This window comes from Setaria viridis, chromosome 3, assembly GCF_005286985.2.
Source record: "Setaria viridis chromosome 3, Setaria_viridis_v4.0, whole genome shotgun sequence".
NCBI classification, from domain to species: Eukaryota; Viridiplantae; Streptophyta; class Magnoliopsida; order Poales; family Poaceae; genus Setaria; species Setaria viridis.
The window spans coordinates 8,039,417-8,062,641 of NC_048265.2; the positions used below are offsets into that span (position 1 = coordinate 8,039,417).

Here is a 23,225-nt window from a genome sequence, read left to right on the forward strand (position 1 = left end):
TGGCAAGGATGTCAACTCTCATGAAGTGAAAGGGAAAGGAGTGGCAAGTTGAAGATATAGAAGCTCAAGAGGTAGAGTTAAAGTTATATTTGATTTTGAGTACTCCCTCCATTTTTATTTTTTATACAATCTTTAATCAATAATTTAACTATCATTTTTTATGTGCAAACTTTATATGGTTGGATTTGTAATCAAATATATTCTACAATGATCATAAGTTTACAACCACAAACAATATAATATAAAATAAATGAATGGTCAAAGTGTAATTTAGAAGACCTGCCAAGTCATACCATACCTTATAAATAAAAATGGAGGGAGTACATAGGTATGCTGCTCAATTAAGAGCTACTCCTAAGAGTTTGACAAGGCTTGGTGCTCAAGAAAGCCCATGCGATAAGTAAAGAGACGTTGTACTAATAATATCTCATGACCACCAAATGTTAATTGTCTGGTTTTCAAAATACGGTTGCCGGTTGTCCAATTTTGCTTGATGCTCCAATACTGGTTCACCAACACCATCATGCTGGATACCGGAGCAGATACTTTCCGGCTAATTTCTGAAGGTTTCATGAGCTCGCCCATGAAGTATCTACCACTGGTTCATGAAAACTTAGGTTTTGGGTTTGTTGCACTGTTGTTGTTTGTTCAGTCTGGACTTCATCTTCTTTCTAATATAATCGGCAAATCTCCTGTCTGATTTGTTTAAAAGAAAAAAGAAACTTGGTTTTGCATGGTTGCAAAAACCATGACAATTGGGACTTATTGGTAACCGCGAGGAAACAACCCTACGTGCAGCACGTGGTGCCAGTGCAGTACGTTAACTTGTTCCATGCATGCATGTGGATGAGTTAACTAGTAATTTAACTAATTGACTTGCTGCTGCGTCAACCCGTGCATCTATTCCAAGACTTCCAGTTCGTTAATTCAGGGGGCAGAGTGCGCGCTGGACGGAAGGGGAAGGGGATGCATCGGACGCACGAGGGAAACAAAAGCAAAAGCAGAGTGCAAACCGTCCTCTCTCCGCCGCGCGCCATCGCTGTCTCCAGGTCGCTCTCCGGCTACGCCGTTATGCACTTATGCGCGCGCAGCAAGCGAGGCGATGGGCCAGGCGGTTGAATTCGATCGGGGGTTTGCAAGCAGAAGCAAAGCAGTGCAGTGCATGCACGTTCCTTCTTTGCTGACGGGGACGCGCCAGGCCTGCAGCAGGCCGCAAGCACAGATGAAGTAACAAGTCAACACCGCCGCACGTCGTCCGTTGAGAGCAGAGCAGAGTGGAGCGGCAGCTGGCTCTCGTTGGACGATGGCTTTACACTTTACAGCTTCCGCTGCACGGATGCTTCGAGCGATGATCGATTCTCCTCCTCGCTTCTTTGCTTAAGCTTGTTGTTAGCCGCGCGTGGATCTTGCCTTATGCAGCAGTCACCACCATCCCCGTACGCAACAGAGCACTGCGGAAAAGCAGGCTTCTGATGAGTGCTGACGTGAAATCACTACAGGATTTTCACCGCGTGCCGAGTGAATCCTTTTTACGAGAAAGTAGGAATCCGTTGGGTGTTCTTTTTCACTCTCCGCTACAGAGGTGTGTAAGGTGATTAGTGCTTGGAGGTATTAGCTTCAATTTGCTTTGATGGTATGTTCCAATGTAATGAAACTAACCGTGCAAATACTAACATGGTAACATGTAGGCATACTATGGCCCATCCCAGCTTATGTACACGCGTCAGTCAGGCAGGCATGGATGTAGCGACGACACCCAAACAAGGGAAAGGAGTAATTGGACGGCCGCACGCAGCAGCAGGGATCACCATCACCCGGCCAGGCAAGGCAAAACCCACTGCGATATAGACCACACGCTACTCGCTAGCTCGTACGACGATGCTGGGCGCGCGACAGCGTTGCAAGGCACCAAGCAAACCGAACCGTTTTGGTCTCGACACGCGTCGCCCACCTAGCACACGTATATGCATGATGACGGGCAGCACGTACGGTTCCTGCCGCGCTGATTTGGTGCTGCCTTGCCGCTGCTAGCTAGATAGGCGCAGATGATACCTGATACTACCTAGACATGCAATATCAACTAGAAAAAGCTAAAACGACTTGGAACGGAGTAGTAGTATGATCTATGGCTTTTCCAGAATCGGCGTCGGGCCATCTATCCGTCGTACTACTGGTGCATTATTCCGACCATCACACGTAGCGTGGCTGCCCTGACAAAGCATGTGCACTTGACGGATCGATCAGCAACCGCGGGCAACGACTAGTTGGTTTTTGCATCAGGTGGCGCTGCTGGTTATACCCTCCAAGTTTGCACACGACGTTGTCGACATAATCTCCCTCCATTTCATTTGAAATTGTTGGTCGTTTTTCCAGGTTTATAGATTTTACTATCCATCTACATATATATTATATTTAAATAAATAGAAAAAACTATATATATACATAGAAAACTCAAAACGATATAATTTGAAATGGAAAAAGTACTAGTAGTTAATTAAACAACTAGTTAATTGTACATGTCTCTGGATCTGTGTGAATAAACCTTGCGGCTGGATGTATCATTGTAGGAGGTTTTTTTCTTTGAAAGGACGGCAAAGGCAGAAGTTTTGTCGCCAGTTTTACTAGAAAGAAGAAATAATAACATCATATTTCAAGTAAAAACAATGCAAAGAAAAGACATACAACTAGGAATGCACCATTTTTTTTCCACAACTTCAGCGCTAGAGGCTGCTTGATTGGTGGCCATAGAAAATCACGCCAACCAATAAATCGCCACAGTCTGTGGCGGCAAAAATCGTGATAGAAGGTTTGGCGGGTCGTGGCTAGAAAAACAATTGCAGAACTAATGAAAAATTATGACGAGCCAAAATAAGTAATCAACCAAGCAGCTTTCTAAATTATTGTGGCAGTTAAAGTAGCAACCAAACATCCCCTAGTACCAACCAACTATACAAATTAAACGCTCAGACATGGAACACCGAGCCAACTTAATAGAACACGACTCAACTCGCAGCTGTGACCAACAACTTGCTCCAGATCGATCACACATCGCAACCCAATAACTAACATCTAGGGTGTAACGACTTGCTCATCAGAAAACATCCACGGAGCACAAGTGCACCACAAAACAAGTGAAACAACTCAAGCTTTGAAACCCAGCCTTGTTGCATTTTTTTGATCCCTAAAAGGCTAAAACCACCACCGTACCATGTCACGCAAAAAACAGCTTCAAATGTGCTGACGAGTCAAATTCGAACTGGATTGATAGTTTAGGTGTTAACTTGAGACAAGACAACAGTTGTGGTTTAATTTAAAATAAAATTAGATAAACCGAATGGCTATTTGAATTCGAATGTTGCGCACGTCGGTTGGGCACGTCGGTCTCCAATCCAAAATCGTCGTTAACTATTTACAGCCGCTGACGTTGACCAGTCTAGGGGTAACAATACACGCATTTGGCGGGCCCACAACGCCCAGCTGTGTGGCTGGGAGGCCGTGCATGCTGCACGGTCGCCTGAAAAAAAGATGAAAGCCATGCACGCGAGACATGCGGCTTGCATGCAGAAGACCCCCCGCTCGTCGTAGGCCTCCCCCGGCCACCGATCAAGCCACACCCCAAGCAAGCAAAGATCAGGCCAGTTCCTCGACCGGCACCGGATCTAATCATAATCCAATGGCGGGGCTCCTCCTCCTCGCCGTCGACGCCGTGGCCCTGGCGCTGCTGATCCTCGCCGCCCCCACCGCCCCGCACTCGCTTGACGGCCTATTCTCCGGCTACGGCGGCGGCTCCCCGCAGCACCAGCAGGCCGATCCGACGCCGGAGCACGAGCACCACGTCCCCGCCGACGGCGCGCTGGCGCACGAGTTCCTGGAGGCCCACAACAACCTGCGCGCCAGGTACGGCGTGCCGCCGCTCCGGTGGAGCAGCAAGCTGGCCCGGTACGCGCGGCGGTGGTCGTCGCTGCGCCGCTTCGACTGCGTCGTGATGCACTCGCCGGCGTCGCCCTACGGCGAGAACGTGTTCTGGGGCACCGGCAGCAACTGGCGCGCCACCGACGCCGTCGCCAGCTGGGCCAGCGAGGCGTCCTACTTCGACTGGCGCGCGCAGGCGTGCCACCCGGGCCAGGTCTGCGGCCACTTCACGCAGCTCGTCTGGAATGACACCGAGTACGTCGGGTGCGGCAGGTCCCAGTGCTTCGTCGGCGGCGTCTTCATCACCTGCTCCTACGACCCGCCGGGGAACTGGAAGGGGGAGGTGCCGCTCACCTGATTGATCTCGCGGCATCATCCTCTCCATCGGGGCAGGTAGCGTTGGTCGCAGCGGCCATGAGCCATCGTCCATATTACACTGTGCTATAGTTGCTACTCCCTCCGTTTCAAATTATAAGTTATTTTTATTTTTTAGAGTCAAAGCATTTCAAATTTGACCAAATTTATACATTAAAGTCTAATATTCATGTTACCGAATAAGTGCAATTAATTTCTTCATTAAATATATTTTTATAATATATATTCAGTGCTATAAATCTTTATGATCATCTTTATAATTTGGATAAAAAATAAAATAATTTGACTCTTCAAGAAAATTAAAATAATTTGTAATTTGGAACGGAGGGAGAAATCTGTTAGTGCAATATTTGAATGCGTGCATGTTAAATTTGATCGAGAATTTTCTTTTACATGAAAACAGAAATGAATCCATCTTCCTGCTATATATATTGGTCGAGTTACAATTTATTTTGCTGTCGTCGCCGTGTATACCAAAACTGAGAAAAAGGCCGACCTCCTCGTTTTTTCTCGGCAACGACGAAGAGGAAGAAACTTTTTTTTTTATGTTAGGCCCCTAACGTACGTAAGTAGGCCATTGGTATGTTGATGGGCTTTCTATGCTTTAATGGGCCTTTTTATTGTGGGCCATTAGCTGAGCTCTGGTCTCTCTTCTTTTCTTTTAGGAGTTTTTTTTTTGAAATTGATTTTTTTGGGAGTTCCGTTGTGATCAATTTTTGGCTAAGAGTTCTTGTGAGCAGTGTCATCTCAAGTAATTCACTCTTGCGGTTCTTTATCATGATCTGCGTTTAGTTTGTTTGGGCTTTCAGTTCACCGACACAGAAAAGTGCGAGCATCTGGAGGTAGCTTAATTTTCCCCTGCACAGAGACGTATTTGCTCATTACGGATCTGCAGCGCTGAGTTGAGCGACCACAGGTATGATAGACAAGTCAATTAGTCTGTACAACAACAAAGCAGGAAATGGATCATGAAAGAAAACTTTCACATTCTGAATTGTTACCCCTGGTCGGGTCGGAGGCAGCAGGCACAGTACGTACATATATGTATCTATATATATACCTATAATCAGTGGACATTTCATGGGGTTTATTCCTTGTCTATCTAGCAAAACCAATCATAAGCATGGATTAATACTAGACAGACCTAACAATAATCATATGTATAGCGGTGACAAATAAGCTGGATGGATGGGCAGCTGGGTCCTCCTACTCCCTCCCTCTTCTCTGTACAATGAGAATACGAGGCCCATCGATCATCCATCCGTCCTCGGATTAGTAGTAGCATCCGGTACTCTGCGACTTCTTTTTAATTACTACGACTAGTAGACTGCTGCTTGCTACCATGTGCTCCAATTCAGTTTCAGTTGCCGTTCTCGCTTGATCCGGAATACCCGTAGGGGTTCTTGCTTGCCCAGTTCCACAGGTCTCTGCACATCTCCTCAATCCCGTACTTTGCCCTGCAATTTCAGTTTTCATTCAGTTTCCATTAGGATCCATCGGTCCATCAACCACCATCTGTAGCAGAACGGCAACTATGTATACATCATCTGTGCTAACTACTTACTTCCATTTCAACTCCTTCTCGGCCTTGGCCGTTGCGGCATAAACAATCTCCGCATCTCCAGGTCTTCGCCCAGCAAACACCAGAGGGATTTTCTGAAAGAATCAATATGCCAGTCAGTTGATAAGTCGTCTGGGAACTGGCCGATGAGTTAAACATCCATCAGAGAGGACATACGTGCAAGCTGGCTTAAATAAACTCTTACCTTGCCAGAAGCCTTCTCAAATGCAGCCACCATTTCCAGCACTGACGTACCCTTTCCTGTGCCCAGATTGTATACTTCACACCCTGCGTGTATCAAGATTACAATACCACGAAACAGATCAGCATCTCATCATTAGGTAGCTTTTGGTGAAACAGTAGCTGAGGTGTCGATGTAATTTACAATCAAGAGCTGCTTGAATAAGGTTGCAAGCCTGTCCTCTTACCTATTTTGTCTGAGTCTTCGTAGAGCTTCCTCAGAGCTGCTATGTGCCCATCAGCCAGGTCAACAACGTGGATGTAATCACGCACCTGGAAGGTGTTTTATTTACAGGAATACTTATATTAGTAACAAGCTGGATTTCTGAATAGCCTAGTATATATGATGTAATAACAGAGCAGATAGAGTACATACCCCAGTTCCATCCTTTGTGTTGTAGTCCGTCCCATAAACTGTCAGGTGAGGTCTCCTCCCAACAGCAACTTGCTGAACATAGGGCATCAGGTTGTTTGGGACTCCAGAGGGGTCTTCACCAATGTATCCGCTTGGATGAGCACCAACAGGGTTGAAGTATCTAAGCAGTATGATCTTCCAGTCAGGGTCTGAACGGTGGACATCACGGCAGATATCTTCAATCACAAGCTGCAGCAAAGTATCATCACATCTTAGTCAGATTCTTTTTTCTACTTCCTTATTCCATTTTGAGGGCACATGTATTATGTAATTAAAAAGACAATTATTTTTGGGAAATAAAAGAACCTTGGTTCGCCCATAGGGGTTGGTGGCGCAAAGGGGGAATTCTTCAGTGCATGGCACTTCCTTGGGCCACCCATAAACAGTTGCGGATGACGAGAACACCAGCTGTGATGACAAAGAAACATGTTCAGTTAGCTTTCCTAGGCCAGACATATCAATCTGATGCATACATCACTCCAGTTGCTCTTGCTGCATGTATGCAAACATGACTACAAATTAGTGCTGGCATATTATATAAGAAAATTTTGCTGGGGGCCAGGGGTGATTTTGCAGTTCCTGGTCTATGTTTCACCACAGAAAATATCATCACAGAGCAGTACGAAGCAGAAAACACTAGATGGATGGATTGCCTGCTGGCCACAGCTACCAGAATCTGGGACCATCTCATTCAAGATGTTGTCACGTATGGCATGCCTGCATGGCTCCTCCGTGACACAAATTTACAACTTGGGTGGCAGATGATGAAAAGAAAAAAGGCAGCGCACCTGGTCCAGAAAGCTAACTAGGACACCAGCATCCTGTGACCCCAGCAACACAAATGCAATGCAAAGTAGGCCAACCAAAGCAAGTTGTAAAGCAAACAAGATTGCCCAAGAATGCAGGGCCGGAGAAAAAGACGGAAAGCCTACTTGGCGTAATAGTACCAAACAATTACCTTCTTGCAGCCATGTGCAGCCATCACCTCGAGGAGGGTGATGGTGCCGATGAGGTTGTTGTCATAGTAATGCAGGGGCTTCTGCACGCTCTCGCCAACAGCTTTGAGCCCAGCAAAGTGAATCACAGCTTCAAACCTGCAACCACGATTGGAGTTCTCTGTGTTAGAAGCAAAGGAAATCTGAACCTTCTAAAGATCAACAGCAGTGGCCCAGCCCTTCACGAAAAAAATAAGCATCACAGACTGCTGAGCTGAGCTGTGCTCTGAATAAATGGGGAGAGAGAGAGAGAGAGAGAGAGAGAGAGAGAGTAGTAGTAGCAGTGGCGGTGGTGGTGGTAGTGCATTGTTTTCCAGCAGGCCAGGAGCCAATTCAATTCAATCATTCGACACCTAAGCAAATACAAGCAAAGCAGCAGATTCGGCAGGCAGGTAAGTCAATAGTTCATTTGATTGGCAGGCTCCCATGAAAGACTAGTGCTAATGATGTTACGCTAATGATAAAGCAAGCAAGGCCTTGTTTAGTTGGCCAAATTGGGAGATGCAAAATTACTGTGCTGGCACTGTAGCACACTGTAGCGTTTCGTTTGTATTTGTGAATTATTGTCCAAACATTAACTAATTAGGCTCAAAAGATTCGTCTCGCAAAGTACAACAAAACTGTGCAATTAGTTTTTAATTTCATCTACATTTAGTACTCCATGCATGTACCGCAAGTTTGATGTGATGGGGAATCTTCTTTTTGCATAGTGCCAAAGTTGGGAGTTAGGGGTGAAGTAAACAAGGACCAAGAGTGTCAAGATTACGAATAAAGTAGTGGCATACTGCAGCAAATCATTACTGGTTGGTTTAAATTCCAACTGGCGCCCGCCGGGCGCAAAAGTGGTTAGTGTCAACCACGCCTCGACTCATTGCTAGTTGGCATCTTAATAGTTACTTTATTTAGCATCTGTACTATGTTTTTTTGGGATTATAAACTAACAGAACAGCGAGGTACAAGGGGCAGAGGTTGATTCAATTCAATTGAAGTAAGTCGGGATTGCAATAATCTGATGTACGTACCTGTGGGACGAGAAGATGTCCTCGAGCGCCTGCCTGTCGCGAAGGTCAACCTGCAGAGGCAGCAGCAGCAGCATCAGTAAATTTGTATATCTACTGTTTTTGACGAATGAAAAGACCTAGCTGCCAATAATCATAAATTAAAATGGGAGAATCTAGGAAATTAATTAAGGTTTAAAATGAGATACAAACAGAAGTTGGACGGAGGAAACGATTGCCGAAGTCGGCGTGGTTTGATGAATTCCTGACCCAAACACGGAATGGAAAGCCAACAGCGACGTGCACCGGACAAAATTAGACACGCAACAACAAGGTGGCTGGCATGCCAGGCAGACTATCATAATATAGTCAGCCGCTAATCACGCAGAACGGAATAGGAATAGAATTGATTGGAGTTAGGCATGGCAGGTTCGAGGTCTGGTCGTGCGCCGCCGCCCGCCGGCGTGGCTGACCGAGCAAAGGGGGACGCAAGTGCAGGCCGGCCACGACGAGACGACGCGTGCGATGCGATGAGTTTTGCTTTGTTTCCCACGAAACGCGGTCAGGCTGAGACCAGGCCGCGGGAAGGCGCTGAGACCAGGACGCGGGAAGGCGAGGATGCGTAGCAGCCATTTCCTCCCCTGCCGCGGCGTGGGATGGGAATTGGACTCCAACACAACTGCATCCAGCCGGGGATATCCGGGGGTCCGTCCGCTCCAGAAGCATCCGTCGCATCACCCACATGGCATGCCGCGTCAACGCAAGGATGACCGACTGGTTCGGGTGGGCGGAAACGGCAAAGCAACCAACGCCACGCGACGCGAGGCCCCTCGCGGCGCATGGATGGTGTGACCCACCGACCCCGCCGGGCCAGCGGCCAGGGAAGATTCGAATCTTTCTGGTGCAGCGGGAGGGAAGGGAGTTGATGGAGGAGCAGTAGTAGATGAAAACTGAAGAGAGGACGGTGATAACCGCCATGCCCTCCGCATCCGGGGGGGAGGTGACAGAGGAGGAGGAGGCATGCGAACGAAACCGCCCCCGCAACCCAATGCGCGGAAAAGGGAAACCACCCAGCCCAGCCGAACCTGAGCAGTATTTTTTTAAAAAAAAACAACTCAAGGAAAGGAAGGAAGGAAGGAAGGAAGTTTCGTGAACTCTGAAGCGCAGGGTGGAAACATCGAATCCCCAATTTCCAGATGATGATAGAGAGAGAATGAGAGAGGGGACGATCCGGGTGGGAAAAAAAAACGACTAATCCTTCTCTTCCCTTCCCTCTCCTCCTCCGTGAAGGCAGTTAATTAGTTGCAGGCAATTAATCATCCGGTTAGGAGGAAGGAATCGGTCGGTGGATGCGATGCGTACCTTGTGGAAGACGAGGTTGCCACCGTTGTGTCCGGCGAGCTCGGCGACGCGGACGAGGGCGACCTCGGAGGCGTTGTCGAGGTTGTCGACGACGACGACGCGGAAGCCCTGCTGGAGCAGCTGCAGCACGGTGTGGCTGCCGATGTACCCGGCGCCGCCCGTCACCAGGATGGTCCTCAGCACGGCGGACACCATCTTCTTCCTCCTTGTGGATTTGACGATTATTCGATCTAGAGACGGAGGGTGGGTTGGAGGACTGGAGGCGGCTGGGCTACTACTGCTCGCGTCGAGAGGAAGAAGAGGAGGAGGATCGATTGGAGTAGAGTTGCGGCGATGGAATGGAATGGGAGGATGGGCTGTGCGTGCGCTGGATGAGTTGCACTGCCTCTTGCTCTCTCTCTCTCTATTGTATCCTGTTTGTTTGGTCTCTTGGGTTGGCAACCCGCAGCGGCTCTTCTCGGTGTTCATATATAGCCGCCCGGCCGGCCGGGGGCCGCCGGGCCGGACCGGGCCGGCGCGCGCGAGGATTCGGGAACCGGGGGACGCTGCCTGCCTGCCTGCCTGCCACGATGATTGATGATTGGAGAGGCGAGGAGGGGGAGCAGATTTTTCTCCTCTTTTCCTGCGACTGCGTCCGCGATGATCCCGCGGTGCGATGCGCCCGCCACGTCAGCTCCTCCTCGAGCCCTCAACCGTCCAGGTGTGCGATCGCGGCCTGCCGTATCCCAGACGCAATCCCATGCGCAAGTCTATAAAAAAAAACGTTGTATCGGTGGAGGAGTGGGATTTGCTGCAGTAAGATTTTACAATTATAGTAATCACAGCATGGAATAATGGTTCGCTCTTATTTTACTCAGCCGCATTCTATTCCATTCCATGCAACAACATTGATACTGATACCAGTCACCAGACCAGGTGTTTCCCATCCCGCCGCCCTGACGTTCGCGGCGGGGCAGGGCAGGGCAGGTCTCCCCTTGGCCGGTCTCAAGGCGACATTTGTACACGCAACGCACCAACCACCGGCCCTGATGATGTTACCATGGTAACAGATGATGCATGGATCTATCATTCTATCAATCATCCAGGCACAGCGCATAGCTGCTGCGTATATTGGGAGCTTCGCGCCGTGCCCGCGCCGCTCGTTCGCGTGCTAGTTCGCCCCGAATCTTCCGTCAGGCTCACCTGAATCTTCCTGAATGTCCAGGCCGGCTAGGCAGGGAGAACGAGAAGGAACTCTGAAAGGAGGGATCGAGTCGCCATCGATCCAACCTTTCCATCGGTCAAGGCGAAAGCGATCGATCATATCGCAATGCACCTCTGCAGCGGTCTGGCCGTTACAACGCGCACAACCGTCAACCGCCATGCGTCCGCGTAAACAAGGACCCACCCACCGACCCCGCCGACCGTTAACACGATTCTGCTCTGTTTCTTCTTCGTCGCTCGCCATGTGCACCTTCGCCGTCCGTCGCCATCTCCGGTTCTCCCCGCCACGCCAGGCGCCACACGTCTCGACAGCATGCGCAGAGCGGTAACTTCGGATGGGTACCTCCTCTACGCCCCGTGAAAGCGATGCGAATCAAGGCCTCGGATATACCATGGACGGCTCCATCTCTACGGACTAACGATCCTTGATCAGCAAAAAACTAACGATCCAGTCTGCAAAAAAAAAAAATACAATCAATTCTGATATACCATAGATTGATTTATATATAATTATGCTTTTTCTAATCCTAAAAAAATATATAGGCATGCTTTCCCTTTTCTTAAGAGACGCAAACGAGTCTAGAACTCAAAATATTAACATTTTAGTATCATATATTGGACGAAACTTTATTTTGGAAATTTATAACCTTTTCACTCGACAAACTTTGTATGGAAATTATAGGTTTCAGCGAAATCTATGACTTTCTAGTTAAACTTTTTTTATTTATTTATTACAAGAATAAGAAGAGTCTCGATTTTATTTAGTTTTTTCCTAATGGTTGGTTCACTGTCCACGCTCCTGTTATACGTATATTTGGGAGTACGTGTAGTACGCGGTCATCACCCATCAGGATATTTCTTTGGGTGTACAGTTACAAGGATGGATGAGTCAACGATAGAATTATAACAGTGGGCAAATGGGATGGCGATGTTGTTGTCTGGATTTGACCTCTCTTCATCCCCAGTCCTAGCTGTGTGCACAACGCGAGGTATAGACTTGGATGGATGCATGGGATGAGTTGTGCTTTATGTTTATCTCATTCCCATCCCGTGTGGTCTATCTCGCGTCACATGCATATCCGGATAAGAGCTGCATGTAGCTATCATCGTCTGAGGCGCGCGGTGTGACAGGAGTGGTAGTAATAAACAAAACAAAGGAGGAAACATGCACAAAATATGGCCGCCTTATCACCTTTCAGTGTATCTGATGATGCAGCAGCGGTCCGGAAGAGCTTAAGAGAGCCAGGGGCCGGCCGGCCGGGAGAGGGCGATGGAGGCGTGTGAGGTTTGGTCTTCGTTCCTTGGAGTTAGACACCGACCTGCATCCGCGCATGCATGCGTAGTGATCCACGTCCACACGCTTCTGTGGGTGGATGGATCCATTCGTTCCTTCTCATGAATTTCCTCCCTCCCGCGCAGGCTGTCTTTCTAGATTTATTCGTAAATTGATCGACTATGTAACGGTTTTTGTCAATCTCAAAATTTATGCATATATTGTCTTGGCTCCAAACAAGTGATAATAAAGTAGCCGCCTATAACTGCATGTGGTAGTGAACCGGCAGGAAAGAGTGCTAGGTACTCTGACATGTGGAATAGATTGAGAAGAATTGACGATGCAAGGTCGCGTTTTCTAGATACGAGTACATTTATGATGATGGAACTTTGTGGTGTGTGCCACAGTGCCACCCATCGTCTTAGTACCTGATGGCAACCGAACCGATCATGGACGATGCCAATTCTCGGTTCAGAACCCCCCGTTTTTTCACGTGTATATTGTTACTTGCGACTTGCGTATTAGGTTACTGAAAATGGACCCAGTTTTAGGGTGAAGATGAAAATCCTGTTCTACTCCCAAACAAACCCATAATTTGCGGGGAGGAAGGAAACTAGAGTTACGAAGGTACGTGCGAAAGTCTATGTATCTTAAAACGTCAAAACGAATTGTAATTTGGAACGAAAGAAGTGCTCCGTATCGTGCCAAGGCGTTTGTTGATTTGCCAAGTATGGAGAACTTCTCTTGTTAACGAGGAAAGGCAAGAAGCTTTGCTTTGTGCGGCGGTGGGCACGGGAAAGGGATCGTAGCCGCTGCCCGCTGGCTTGCGGGCATCGCGAGCGATGTCTCGGCCCCGTGCCTTCCCGTCCGTTCTCTTGCTTTCGTTTTTAACGCCGGGCGACCTGGCCCCTGGGCCATCACCCATCGCGTGAGCCCTGGAAAGTTCCACTTTCTTCAGGATCGTCAGCGTGGAAACAAAACAAAAGCCTGCTCGCATGCATGTCTCCTGTGTGTGTCTGTGTGATGTGCAGTTGCAGTTGCAGTGCAACAACCAAAAAGGCACAGGGGACGGTTGAGTGGCCGGCCTGCCAGCGGCCAATCGGCCATGCATCGCATCCTCCGGTAGTCCCTAATTTGCTTTGTCTTTGATCCGGACTCTGCTTTGCTCTCTTTCACTCTTCGGTTGACAACTGGGGAGTAGGGAGTATTCGCAAGCAAGTGCTGGTACCTCCTAGAAACCAGCGCGTGCCTTTGTTGAAAAGCGACACACGCATCGCGTGTCTTTTGTTGGGCCACGCCAAACCCCGGGCCCCCTGCTTTTGGTTGACCTTCTCCTGATGCATGCCGTAGTATGTGGTAGCAACGCATCTATATACTTCTAGTTAGGTTTCTTTCGTCTGTTACAGATATTTACGTTTTGGACAAACCTGTCATCAAATTAAAATATAAATAAATATTTTACTAATAGTATGTTTCAAAGTACTCCCACCATCTTTAAATCATAGTAACTCGTTGGAATTATAGCTTCTTTGCTTGATTCTGACAAGCGTATCAATGCCGGCTACACATCTATTTTCAAACGAGAAGCAAGCTAAGCTAGCTAGCTACTTGAGAATTAAACTCAACGCTCCTACATGCTCCAGTTGACCTTGCTTGCCTTGGTGGAGGGTGAGGGCCCTATAGCTTGCTTATGCGTTCGGCCTAAGCACCGGAAAGGCAGTCCACGTACACGTTGAGGAGTGGAATTTACCGTACCATCAAATCGCCAGTTATACGTTACGAACGGGGTGCAACTCTAGTGGGAATAGCGTAAATATTGAAAACGGTGAAATTTCATCTAAAACACACTTTGAAGTTCATACATGCATGCATGTACTTTAATTTTGTCATAAAAGTTGGGATTACAAGTTATTGTAAAAAACACACGAAAAATGACAAAATGTTTGCATCTTGTAGTGCACATCGTGTTGCCGTTTCTGAATGAGGATCTGGATTTGGGAGGAGCTGCATCTATAGCCCGATGGATCAGCCGGTTGCAGTTTCTTCTTGTCACAAACAATATAGCATCCAAATATTTTTTTTCCCAATAAGAGCAGCATGCGTGGGGCATGTACTATGGCCCATGGCAATCATGCGCACAGACATACAGTTTTTTTTTTAAAACTAAACAAACAGACAGTTGTTGATGATGAACAAATTGGACATGCGTCGTCTCTGGCTGGCCCAATGCTGTTAACGGCAAGACAAGATGCAATCAAGAGGATGCATGGGTGCGCTGAGAGGGAGAGCTAGCGCACATGCATGCGCCGGCGCAGATGAGACACGAGCATGATTGGTGGAGTACATGATTGGTCGTATATATATATGATTCAGTATATACCCGTATAAATACCATATGCAAGCATACCATAGCAGCCGCATGCCCAATTGTTGACAACGCTGGCTCGCTGTTAAGTGCTACTCCTATATTAATTCAATACTCCTCCCTCCTCTGTTTGTTTCTAGTAGGCATATTCTATTAATTAGAATTTTATAAAGTAAAAGTTCATAAATGTTTTTAAACATGTTTAATACGGCATTGATTTCATTTATAGTAACTAGCTAGATGGTGCTATATATATACTGCACGAGAAATTTACATTGATGGTTAAAGAATTCCCCTAAAGACTTTTTAAAATCTTATTAATACACTTACTAAGAATGAATGGAGGTACATACGGCTGCCGCTCAACAAATTAATACAAATTGAACAGACCAGCATATGGGGCCCAATGGTTTGTTTAACTTGGTGGAGCAGCCCAATTCAACAATCTTTTGTTGCATCCATGCAAGGAAGAATATGACTGATGATTGCAGCGTACAGAATTGGAACAGCTTGCAGATTCTCAGTACCGACCTGCTTGCTGTAAGGCCGGGGCCGGCCGGCCGTTACAGGCAGCCCAACTGATGATTGATTGTGCAGCTAAGACAGCCTGCCCCTGCCCTGCTCCTCTTCATCTGCAGCTCACGAAGAGACAGGAACCATGCAACGGGGATCTCTTAATCTGCGGCTTTACAGAGCGACCAGTTGCTGTACTCGTCTACTGTCTAATTGTATGTTTGGATCAGTTCACGTGAAGTAATCATCATATGTTTGCCTGGCCTGTAGTTAAGCTACTTGTTTTCTGTTGATGCATCATTGTATTGTGCATGTCTCCGTTGTTTGCTTCATAAGATACTGCACTTTACGAGCTACCTAGTAGCCAGTCATGTCTACGAAGAATCTGACTTCTAAATTGACAATATGACAGGGAATGTCTCCACCCATCAGCAGATGATGATCGATCGATCCAAGTTGGCTGGTTGAGCGTACGTCGAGATACCAAAGTGCTTACGAACCGAAGGCAAGTTGGATGGTTGAGCGTACGTCGAGATACCAAAGTGCTTACGAACCGAAGGCCACGAACAATAACAGCCGATCGGATGAAGCAAACCAAGCAGCCTGCCCAAATAAGCTAAGGCGGGCGGTGCTCCTGGTTTGTCTCGCCCGGCGATGCCATCGTCCATCGGTACGGACCGGCTGCATGCATGGTGCCGTTGGAGCAGAGAGCCAAGAATGGAATGGAGTCAGGCTTATAAGGCCCGGCCCCTGATCCCCGTGACCTCACCACTCCCCGCCGGTCACCCTCGCGCCGCTGCCCGCCACGCCGGCCAGGCAGTCGATCGGGCAGGACCCCCCCTCCTTCCCAACTCCGACGTTGGCAAGAGAGGCGCGGGCGTTCCAACGCCTGTCGAGCCAGCTAGCAGGTCGAGCCAGTGATCAAAACCAGATATCAACCATGGCGGCGCGCCCAGTCCTCCTCGTGGCGCCGGCGATGGCCCTGCTCCTCGCCCTCCTCCTCTCCGGCATCCCGCCCTCCGCCCCGGACCCCTTCGCCAGCCACCCCCTCGGAGAGCTCCTCACCAAGGCGGGCACCGCCAACGCCACCTCCTCCTCCACCAACTCGTCCAAGTCGTTAGCGCCCGCGCCCGCGCCGCCGCCGCCGTCGGCGAGCGACCTGGCGAAGCAGAAGGAGAAGCAGAGGCAGCGGCAGGAGGAGGAGAAGGCGCTGGACGCGGCGTTCCGGGAGTACGGGCGGGCCCACTCGGTGGTGTCCCCGACCAACGGCACGGGCTCGTACAAGGGCATGGCCCGGGAGTTCGTGGACGCCCACAACGAGGCCCGGGCCCGCTACGGGGTGCCGCCCATCCGGTGGGACAAGAAGCTGGCCCGGCACGCGCGGCGGTGGTGCAACGCCGTGCGGGGCCACTGCGAGCTCATCCATTCCGTCACCAAGAAGGAGGGCTACGGCGAGAGCATCTACCTGAGCCAGGAGGACTGGAACGCCACCGCCACGGACGCCGTCAAGTTCTGGGCCACGGAGGAGCCCATCTACGACAAGGCCACTGGCAACTGCACCGGCGGCCTCCCCTTCAGAGAGTGCGGCCACTTCGCGCTCATGGTGGACAAGAGGAACCAGTGGGTCGGTTGCGCCCGCTCCGAGTGCGTCAAGGGCGGCGTCTTCATCTCCTGCAACTACTACATCCATGATCCATCCAAGTCAAAATCAAGTGACGTGGAAAATTGAAAGGCCTACTCGTGTTTGTGGCCTTGTGTAAGTAGTTAACTAAGCTGAGCAGCAGCTTCTGCAGCGGCTTATGCACAAGCCGTGCCAAAGGGAGGAAAAGGAATCGGCTTCAGTGGAGAAGCCAGTGAAAAGCCGTCACACGAAATGAATTGGGCAACAAGCCACAAAAAGCGGCTTCTTCCCATCTCCGCAGCCTCCACATATATCATTACCCCTCGAGTTGCTAGAAATTACAGCAGTTTTGCCACCATCTATACTCTCATCAATTCCCCGTACCGGTTCGCTATTGCCCCATCTTCTCTCCTCCATCCGCCTCCTCTCTCTCACGCTTCTCTCTCCTCGTGTGACTCTGGTGGCGGCGCGACGTCAGTTCGATGAACCAGCTAGGGCGACCGGCGGCAGGCGAGCAAAACGGGGTGGAACGGATAGATCCGGCGGAGGGCATTGTGATCCAGCTACCAGTTTTCCTGGAGGCGCCCGTTGGCGCCGCCTCCCCTCATCCCGCCGGCGCCCCTTGCCTTTAGGCTGCCAGTGCCGCCTCCCCTCATGCCGCGGGTCATGGCGTGGCTGCCGCGGTTGGGGAGGCCATGCAGGGGCGGCCCTAGCTTCGCGGGCGCGGGTGCATGGCGAGGCAACCACATGGCGTTTCTCGCTGCTGCGGTCATGAGCGTGGCGGTTGGACCATCGTCTAGGGGAGCCACCGAAGCATTGACTGCAGCTGCTACCGCTGCCGTTGCCACTGGAGAATGGCCGGATTGGTGGACGGCTTCGGCTACGGCTACGGAGGCTCTCAGGCCTGATTGGCTTGGTTCAAAGGCCAGCGGCACCAGAGGGTCGACGTCAATGAATCTTGAGATGACCGGAATCGAAGAGGAAGTGCCCATTGTGACCAATGCAAGTCGCCATCGTGGTGGCTGAGGTGGGAGAGCTGGCCGTGCGCCGAGGCCACCGGAGCGTGCTGTCCCTGCTGATGTTGATGTCGATCTCACTGATTCCAAGTGACAAATGCTACTCTTCCTAATACACGTTCCATAATGCCTTGCTTATGGAGAATGCCTTGTGTTAGGAGAAGATAGAAATTTTTGTATGAAATTGATGAGCATAGATGTTTATGGTAAAATTAGAGAAACATACTTGCTATTTTGTTTATAACAAATTGACTTTTTTTTGCCAACAACACTGCCGATTGGTGTGATGAGAATACCCGAATAGTGTGCGAGCTTTTGCAGCCGAAGTACTTATAGGAAATCGTAAATAAGGCTGGGTATAAGAATGTAATGGAAAAGTTACTAGGATTGAGTACAGTAGAAAACAATTAAAAATAAATGGGATAGGTTGAAACTGATTATGGTATATGGAAGAAATTGACCAACAAGAAGACAGGTATTGGATGGGATGCAACTCATACAAATATTGTTATGTCAGAGGCTTGGTGGAAGAAGACAGCAAAGGTTTGTGCAACATTACCGGTGCATTTTTTTGCCTCTTTTTCAGCCACTAATAGCTTATGATGGTTATGTGATAAACCATTCTTTTATTTCTATGCAGGCTATAAAGGGAGCTAATAGATTTAAGAATAAGGCTTTCAAAATGAGGACCAGCTGGGGGTTATGTTTGAAGATCTTTGCAACACTGGTGATGACCATTGGTGTGCCTCTAGTGGTGTACTACCATCTGAAGCAAACCTGAATCGTGAGGATTCACCAGTCCCTGATGATGATGATGATGATGATGATGATGATGCAGTCGATGATGATGATAGTGAGCCAGAAGAAGTGACATTTATGAGAATCATGCACTAGATAAACATTTTCGGAAGTGCGATCCGAATCCTGATTACGTGCCTGTTATACCTGAGAGATATGTAGCACATCCTCCTCCTCAGAGTGCTTCATATAGTTCAACTCGACATTCTAATGATTGAAGCATGGATAGATTCCATGATGACATTGCAAGGCCAATATTTCTTTCTAGATCATCTGATATTGTATTGTTGTCTGTATGGTTGGATGCTATGTGTATCCCTGAAGATGTATCCCCTAAATGTATTATTTTGTTAACAACACTTTGTAACGACCACGCTTACCTATATTTTATATTTATTATGTTTTTATTTCACACAAATCACATTATTAATAGAGGCAACACATAAAACTCATATCTCCAAGCAAAACACATATGCAAGGGTACAATGAACAATTAACTTCTTCTATACATTCTAAAATGCTAGAAGAAACCGTTTTGCTAAACGTTTTCCTACAAGATAAGTCAGAGTCAGAAAAAACTACTTTTTCGGGCTAGAAGCAGAGCTGTTTTTTAATGAGCCAGAGTACCTAAAGCTGGAGTTGCAATCGCTTTATTTTGCTTAAGGACGATGAGTATCCTCGCTCGTTCCTCCATTACTTATTTTTTCTTTTTTTCTTTCTTTTCCCTTCCAATTTTGGGCTCAATCAAGCAGATTGATTGTATATACGCTGTGTACAGTCACTTGATTCGTTCAGTTCCGCTGAGTCGCCTCCCCTTGCAATCTTGCGTTGCATTGCTTCTCTTTCTCTCTCAGAATATAGATATATGCTTGTGCCATCCATCCGTGGACACGGCCACGGGATCCAGGCAGCATCTCGCCTTGCAATCTTCAGAACAAGCACCTAGTCAACTGTGCCAACACACACTCATTGATTCACAACAATAAGCAAGATACAATGTTCATATTACTCAGTAGTCCCGTCCCCCTCGATGATGGTGCTTACATCCTGCATTCAACAATCAGAATACCGACTCATCTATCCGGTCCTCAGACTACCCACAAAACAAGTGTGTCTGATCTCGCAGCAGCGGTCAGTGGATGACTGGCTTCAGTGGGTGCGCTCGTAGCTTCGACAGATCCAACCTTGCATCCAGGTCTTCATCCACCTCACCCACAACGCTTCTGCATACATCGCAAGAGGTCGAGTGATCAAGAATGGGGCAAACGCTCAAAGTTCAGCTTCAGTTTGGTACATGCTAGCTAATAAATCTCAAAGCAAGTGCATGCAGTACTAAACAGTTATTGACGAAAAAACCAAGAACCTCAAAGGACAAGGAGGAAATAGCTTACATGTTGTCACCCCTGATAATGTACAAACCAAGAACAAGTTGCTGGACTCCCTCCTGCAAGTACAATAACATTTCTCATGAGGCTAAAACATTCAAATATGCTGCTAAATTCTCATGCACAGCAGAAACTATAGGGAATAATGAGAGAGGCACATGCAGTATGCAAGTACACGGGAAGAATTGGGCCACTACTTAATGTTCAATTTCAACAGTTATGCAATCGATCAATAATAATACAAGATAATTGGTCAAGGCACTATCACAATCTAAGAGAGAACCATCAGGTATCAACAGCTCATAGACCCTTACTACAATTGTTTTAGGCATTTCAAATTAGACTTCTAAAGGCATAAATGTGTTGAACCGACCATTTCTAAGAGTGAATTGTCCAGAACTTCAGGGGGCGAGGGGAACTACTCCAAACATGAGGGTCACTGTGCAACCAAAGAAAAATAGAATGGGCGTCCAATGAACCAAAATTTTGATATAGTAACAGACATATAGCAGTAGAATAGTTTGATGACAAGATATCTTCAGGAACGTTGAGGGAAATTACTTGAAACTTGAACATGCACAGAATAATTCATCAACTCATCAGTGGGTATAAGGTATCATTAGTAATCATGTTAAACACACTTAGCACTATATAATGTTTGACGAGAACAGTTCAACCAATCCTTGAAACTAAGATGCCAGCACACGAAATTCATCAGCATATCATAGACCAATTATTCAGACACCGGATAATCCATGGATCAATGTAACTCATTCTGCAGGAAATCAATCTCCAACCTTAATAAGGTAACAAAATCGTCTCACTTTTTTTGGAGCAAATTCTCAAGCATCATGAAATAAACCAGTTCACAGTACCATGAAAGAGAACTAGATGTGGCATGATGAGTTTGCAGAGATGCACAAGAATGGTGCCATGAGATCAATCCCAAGCCATTAAAGGGTGGATGCGTCCTAGATCGCAAAGTAGGGACAAAAAAAAGGAAGCCAAAGAAAGCATTTCAAGACCTAGCAAAAGATAAATTTTGTTGAGTACAATATGTACTGAACCAGCCATATTTGTAAGCCTATCCTCACAAAGAGTTCAATTCTTACAGCAAATGCAGTAGAACAGAGCACTTCAAAGCAGAGCATCAGTGTGACATAGACTGCAAGGGAGTTAAAAATTGGCTGAATGGCTAGCTCTAATCAGCGCCAGTGAAAACTTCAAAGTTGCTCTAACCAGAACCTCAATTCTTACTGATTTAGAATAATCAAAGGATTTTGAGGCAACGATTTTATAAGTTCAAGAAGCACAGCATAACTTATCATGCTATGAGAGGGCAGGAGGTTATCATTCAGCTCAGGGAACCTTCTGAGTTGGCAGTACTTGGAACTGTTGGAACAACCGTTTAAACCGGGCATTCTGGTATAGAATAACGTGTGGGTTTGCTACAAGCTGTGCATTGCATAGCATTGGGTTTCAATTTTACAAAGAACATCTGATTTAATATGAGTGCGTCCCTAGAATAAATTAGGTCAGAATTGATTGGGCAGGCAAGGTAGCCCTAACCTTTGTCGAATAGACCCTCTCGTGGGACTCGTCGAGGATAATGTTGGTGGCCTGGTCAAATCCTCTGAGCGTGCCCTGCAGCAAGAAGAAGAATTAGCTACTGCAAGCACCACATGGCACGGCAGCGTGAGACGGGAGGTAATTGGGGGCTCGCTTGCTTACCACGATGTTGCGGCCATCGTTGGTGATGACGGAGATGACCTCTGCAGGAGCAGGAGAAGAACATCAGTGACAAAGAGAGGATCGGGAAGGAAGAAATCATGGTAGGCCGCTTAGGGATACTCACGGTTGACGAGAGACTCGAGCGCCGGGCCTCCGGACGCCATCTGCGCTACCGAGGAAGGAGATTAGGGGCCGCCGCCGCCGCCGCCGCCTACTACTACTGCCTCAGGCCTGAATCCTCTCCCTCGCCGGAGTTGGATGCGGCGGCGTCGATGGCTGCGATTTCGGACGCCAAAACCCTAGCCCCTTCTCCTTTCTTTTTCTCTCTCTCTCTCTTTCTTTTCGATTTTTGTATTCCCCCATGTTTTCGGCGGCGGTGGGCTGCGGCTTTGTCTACCCCACCGATTCGGCCGGCCCTATCAGCTGGGCTGGGCTGTTATGGGTTGAAACAGCTACTAACTAATGGGCCATGTTCCTCCGGCAATTACCATGCTGCTGAGACATTCAGACGTGCACGTAGCTTAGCAACCGTTCCCGGAACGACAGGAATGGGAACGTGGAACGAGGAATGTGGTACGTAATTTTTAAAGGTTTTTACGCTAAATTGTTGTTATTGCCAGAACGGGAAACGTTCCACGTTCCCGGCTGCTAAGATACGTAGTGGCACTGCTGCTTGCATGTGGGAACAAGTTGCTGCTGCTTGAATGTAACAAGTTGCAGCTTAAGGTCTTAAATGGCATGTTTGGGAGAACTTCATTTGATTCTGATTTTTTATTGGAGCTAATTCTCTGAAAGAAGTGATTATATGGCTGAAAATGATTCTCTATGATAAATTTTTAAAATCAGAATGGAGAATCATTTAACAGAATCAGTAGAAGCTACCTTTTTCAGCTTCCAACCTCTCATTTCAGAGAATCACTTCACAGAATCAGTAGAAAATCACTTCTGAATCAGCTTTGGAAGCTCTACAAAACAAACAAGACCTGAGTACAAAATTACCATGCCAACAATCAACGTCACCATTCCAAAGTACATCAACCCAAGATTAGCCATTACTGCAAAAGGCACATTGCCAATGTTTGCAGTATTTGTCCATTAGCTGCTTGCAACAGCCCACTATACTGCATGCGGAAACAAGTTGCAGCTGAGAAACAACAATAGTTAAATAGAAGCAGAAACCAATTGGCAGCTGGCAACATGTTTGCAGATTGCAAGGATACAATCGCAAGAAATAAACAGATTTCCTACAGAAACTTTCAACTGCTCAATATGTTGATTTGGCAGAGCGCAACCGTTTTATTCAGTTCAACAACAATATAACGTGTTTCAACAATTATCCAGGATTCTGTCAAGCAGCAAAACTGCAATTCGTGGTCATCTCGGTGTGCGGAAATGTATCCAAAAGACGTAGTATATGGTGGACTTGTGCTAGAAGGAAATAGTTATATCCAGCTAAGAGCTA

At 47.7% G+C, this 23,225-nt stretch overlaps 4 protein-coding genes across 4 annotated transcripts; 2 read left to right on the forward strand and 2 right to left on the reverse strand.

Annotated features, from left to right (window-relative positions):
* The first annotated feature begins 3,673 nt into the window (after positions 1 to 3,673).
* LOC117848994 (pathogenesis-related protein PRB1-3) lies at positions 3,674 to 4,377 on the forward strand. The gene has a single exon (XM_034730607.2). It carries the CDS (start codon positions 3,674 to 3,676, stop codon positions 4,268 to 4,270), a length of 597 nt encoding a protein of 198 aa, XP_034586498.1. The 3' UTR covers positions 4,271 to 4,377.
* An 872-nt stretch (positions 4,378 to 5,249) lies between these two features.
* LOC117849483 (UDP-glucose 4-epimerase 1) lies at positions 5,250 to 10,303 on the reverse strand. The gene is made up of 9 exons (XM_034731052.2): positions 9,859 to 10,303; positions 8,521 to 8,570; positions 7,462 to 7,597; positions 6,810 to 6,911; positions 6,465 to 6,692; positions 6,277 to 6,361; positions 6,054 to 6,136; positions 5,852 to 5,943; positions 5,250 to 5,744 (listed from the first exon to the last, which is right to left on the reverse strand). Exons 1-9 carry the CDS (start codon positions 10,051 to 10,053, stop codon positions 5,648 to 5,650), a joined length of 1,068 nt encoding a protein of 355 aa, XP_034586943.1. The 5' UTR covers positions 10,054 to 10,303; the 3' UTR covers positions 5,250 to 5,647.
* A 5,498-nt stretch (positions 10,304 to 15,801) lies between these two features.
* Positions 15,802 to 17,586, forward strand: LOC117850784 (uncharacterized). The gene has a single exon (XM_034732651.2). It carries the CDS (start codon positions 16,153 to 16,155, stop codon positions 16,939 to 16,941), a length of 789 nt encoding a protein of 262 aa, XP_034588542.1. The 5' UTR covers positions 15,802 to 16,152; the 3' UTR covers positions 16,942 to 17,586.
* A 2,012-nt stretch (positions 17,587 to 19,598) lies between these two features.
* On the reverse strand, positions 19,599 to 22,118 carry LOC117847061 (sm-like protein LSM8). Its single transcript, XM_034728213.2, has 5 exons — positions 21,888 to 22,118; positions 21,764 to 21,804; positions 21,602 to 21,676; positions 20,039 to 20,091; positions 19,599 to 19,870 (listed from the first exon to the last, which is right to left on the reverse strand). The coding sequence occupies exons 1-5, from the start codon at positions 21,925 to 21,927 to the stop codon at positions 19,780 to 19,782; spliced, it is 300 nt and encodes a 99-aa protein (XP_034584104.1). The 5' UTR covers positions 21,928 to 22,118; the 3' UTR covers positions 19,599 to 19,779.
* Between the last annotated feature and the right edge of the window lie 1,107 nt (positions 22,119 to 23,225).

Excerpts from the sequence above, each read along its gene's own strand:
- LOC117848994 (XM_034730607.2), top strand. The coding sequence starts at position 3,674 with ATGGCGGGGCTCCTCCTCCTCGCCGTCGACGCCGTGGCCCTGGCGCTG.
- LOC117850784 (XM_034732651.2), top strand. The coding sequence starts at position 16,153 with ATGGCGGCGCGCCCAGTCCTCCTCGTGGCGCCGGCGATGGCCCTGCTC.
- LOC117847061 (XM_034728213.2), bottom strand. The coding sequence starts at position 21,927 with ATGGCGTCCGGAGGCCCGGCGCTCGAGTCTCTCGTCAACC. Across the intron at positions 21,805-21,887 it reads GCTCGAGTCTCTCGTCAACC|AGGTCATCTCCGTCATCACC; the intron begins GTGAGTATCCCT and ends CTGCTCCTGCAG. Across the intron at positions 20,092-21,601 it reads AGAGGGTCTATTCGACAAAG|GAGGGAGTCCAGCAACTTGT; the intron begins GTTAGGGCTACC and ends TTGTACTTGCAG.
- LOC117849483 (XM_034731052.2), bottom strand. The coding sequence starts at position 10,053 with ATGGTGTCCGCCGTGCTGAGGACCATCCTGGTGACGGGCGGCGCCGGG. Across the intron at positions 7,598-8,520 it reads GACATCTTCTCGTCCCACAG|GTTTGAAGCTGTGATTCACT; the intron begins GTACGTACATCA and ends TCGTGGTTGCAG. Across the intron at positions 6,912-7,461 it reads CTGCACATGGCTGCAAGAAG|CTGGTGTTCTCGTCATCCGC; the intron begins GTAATTGTTTGG and ends TTGTCATCACAG.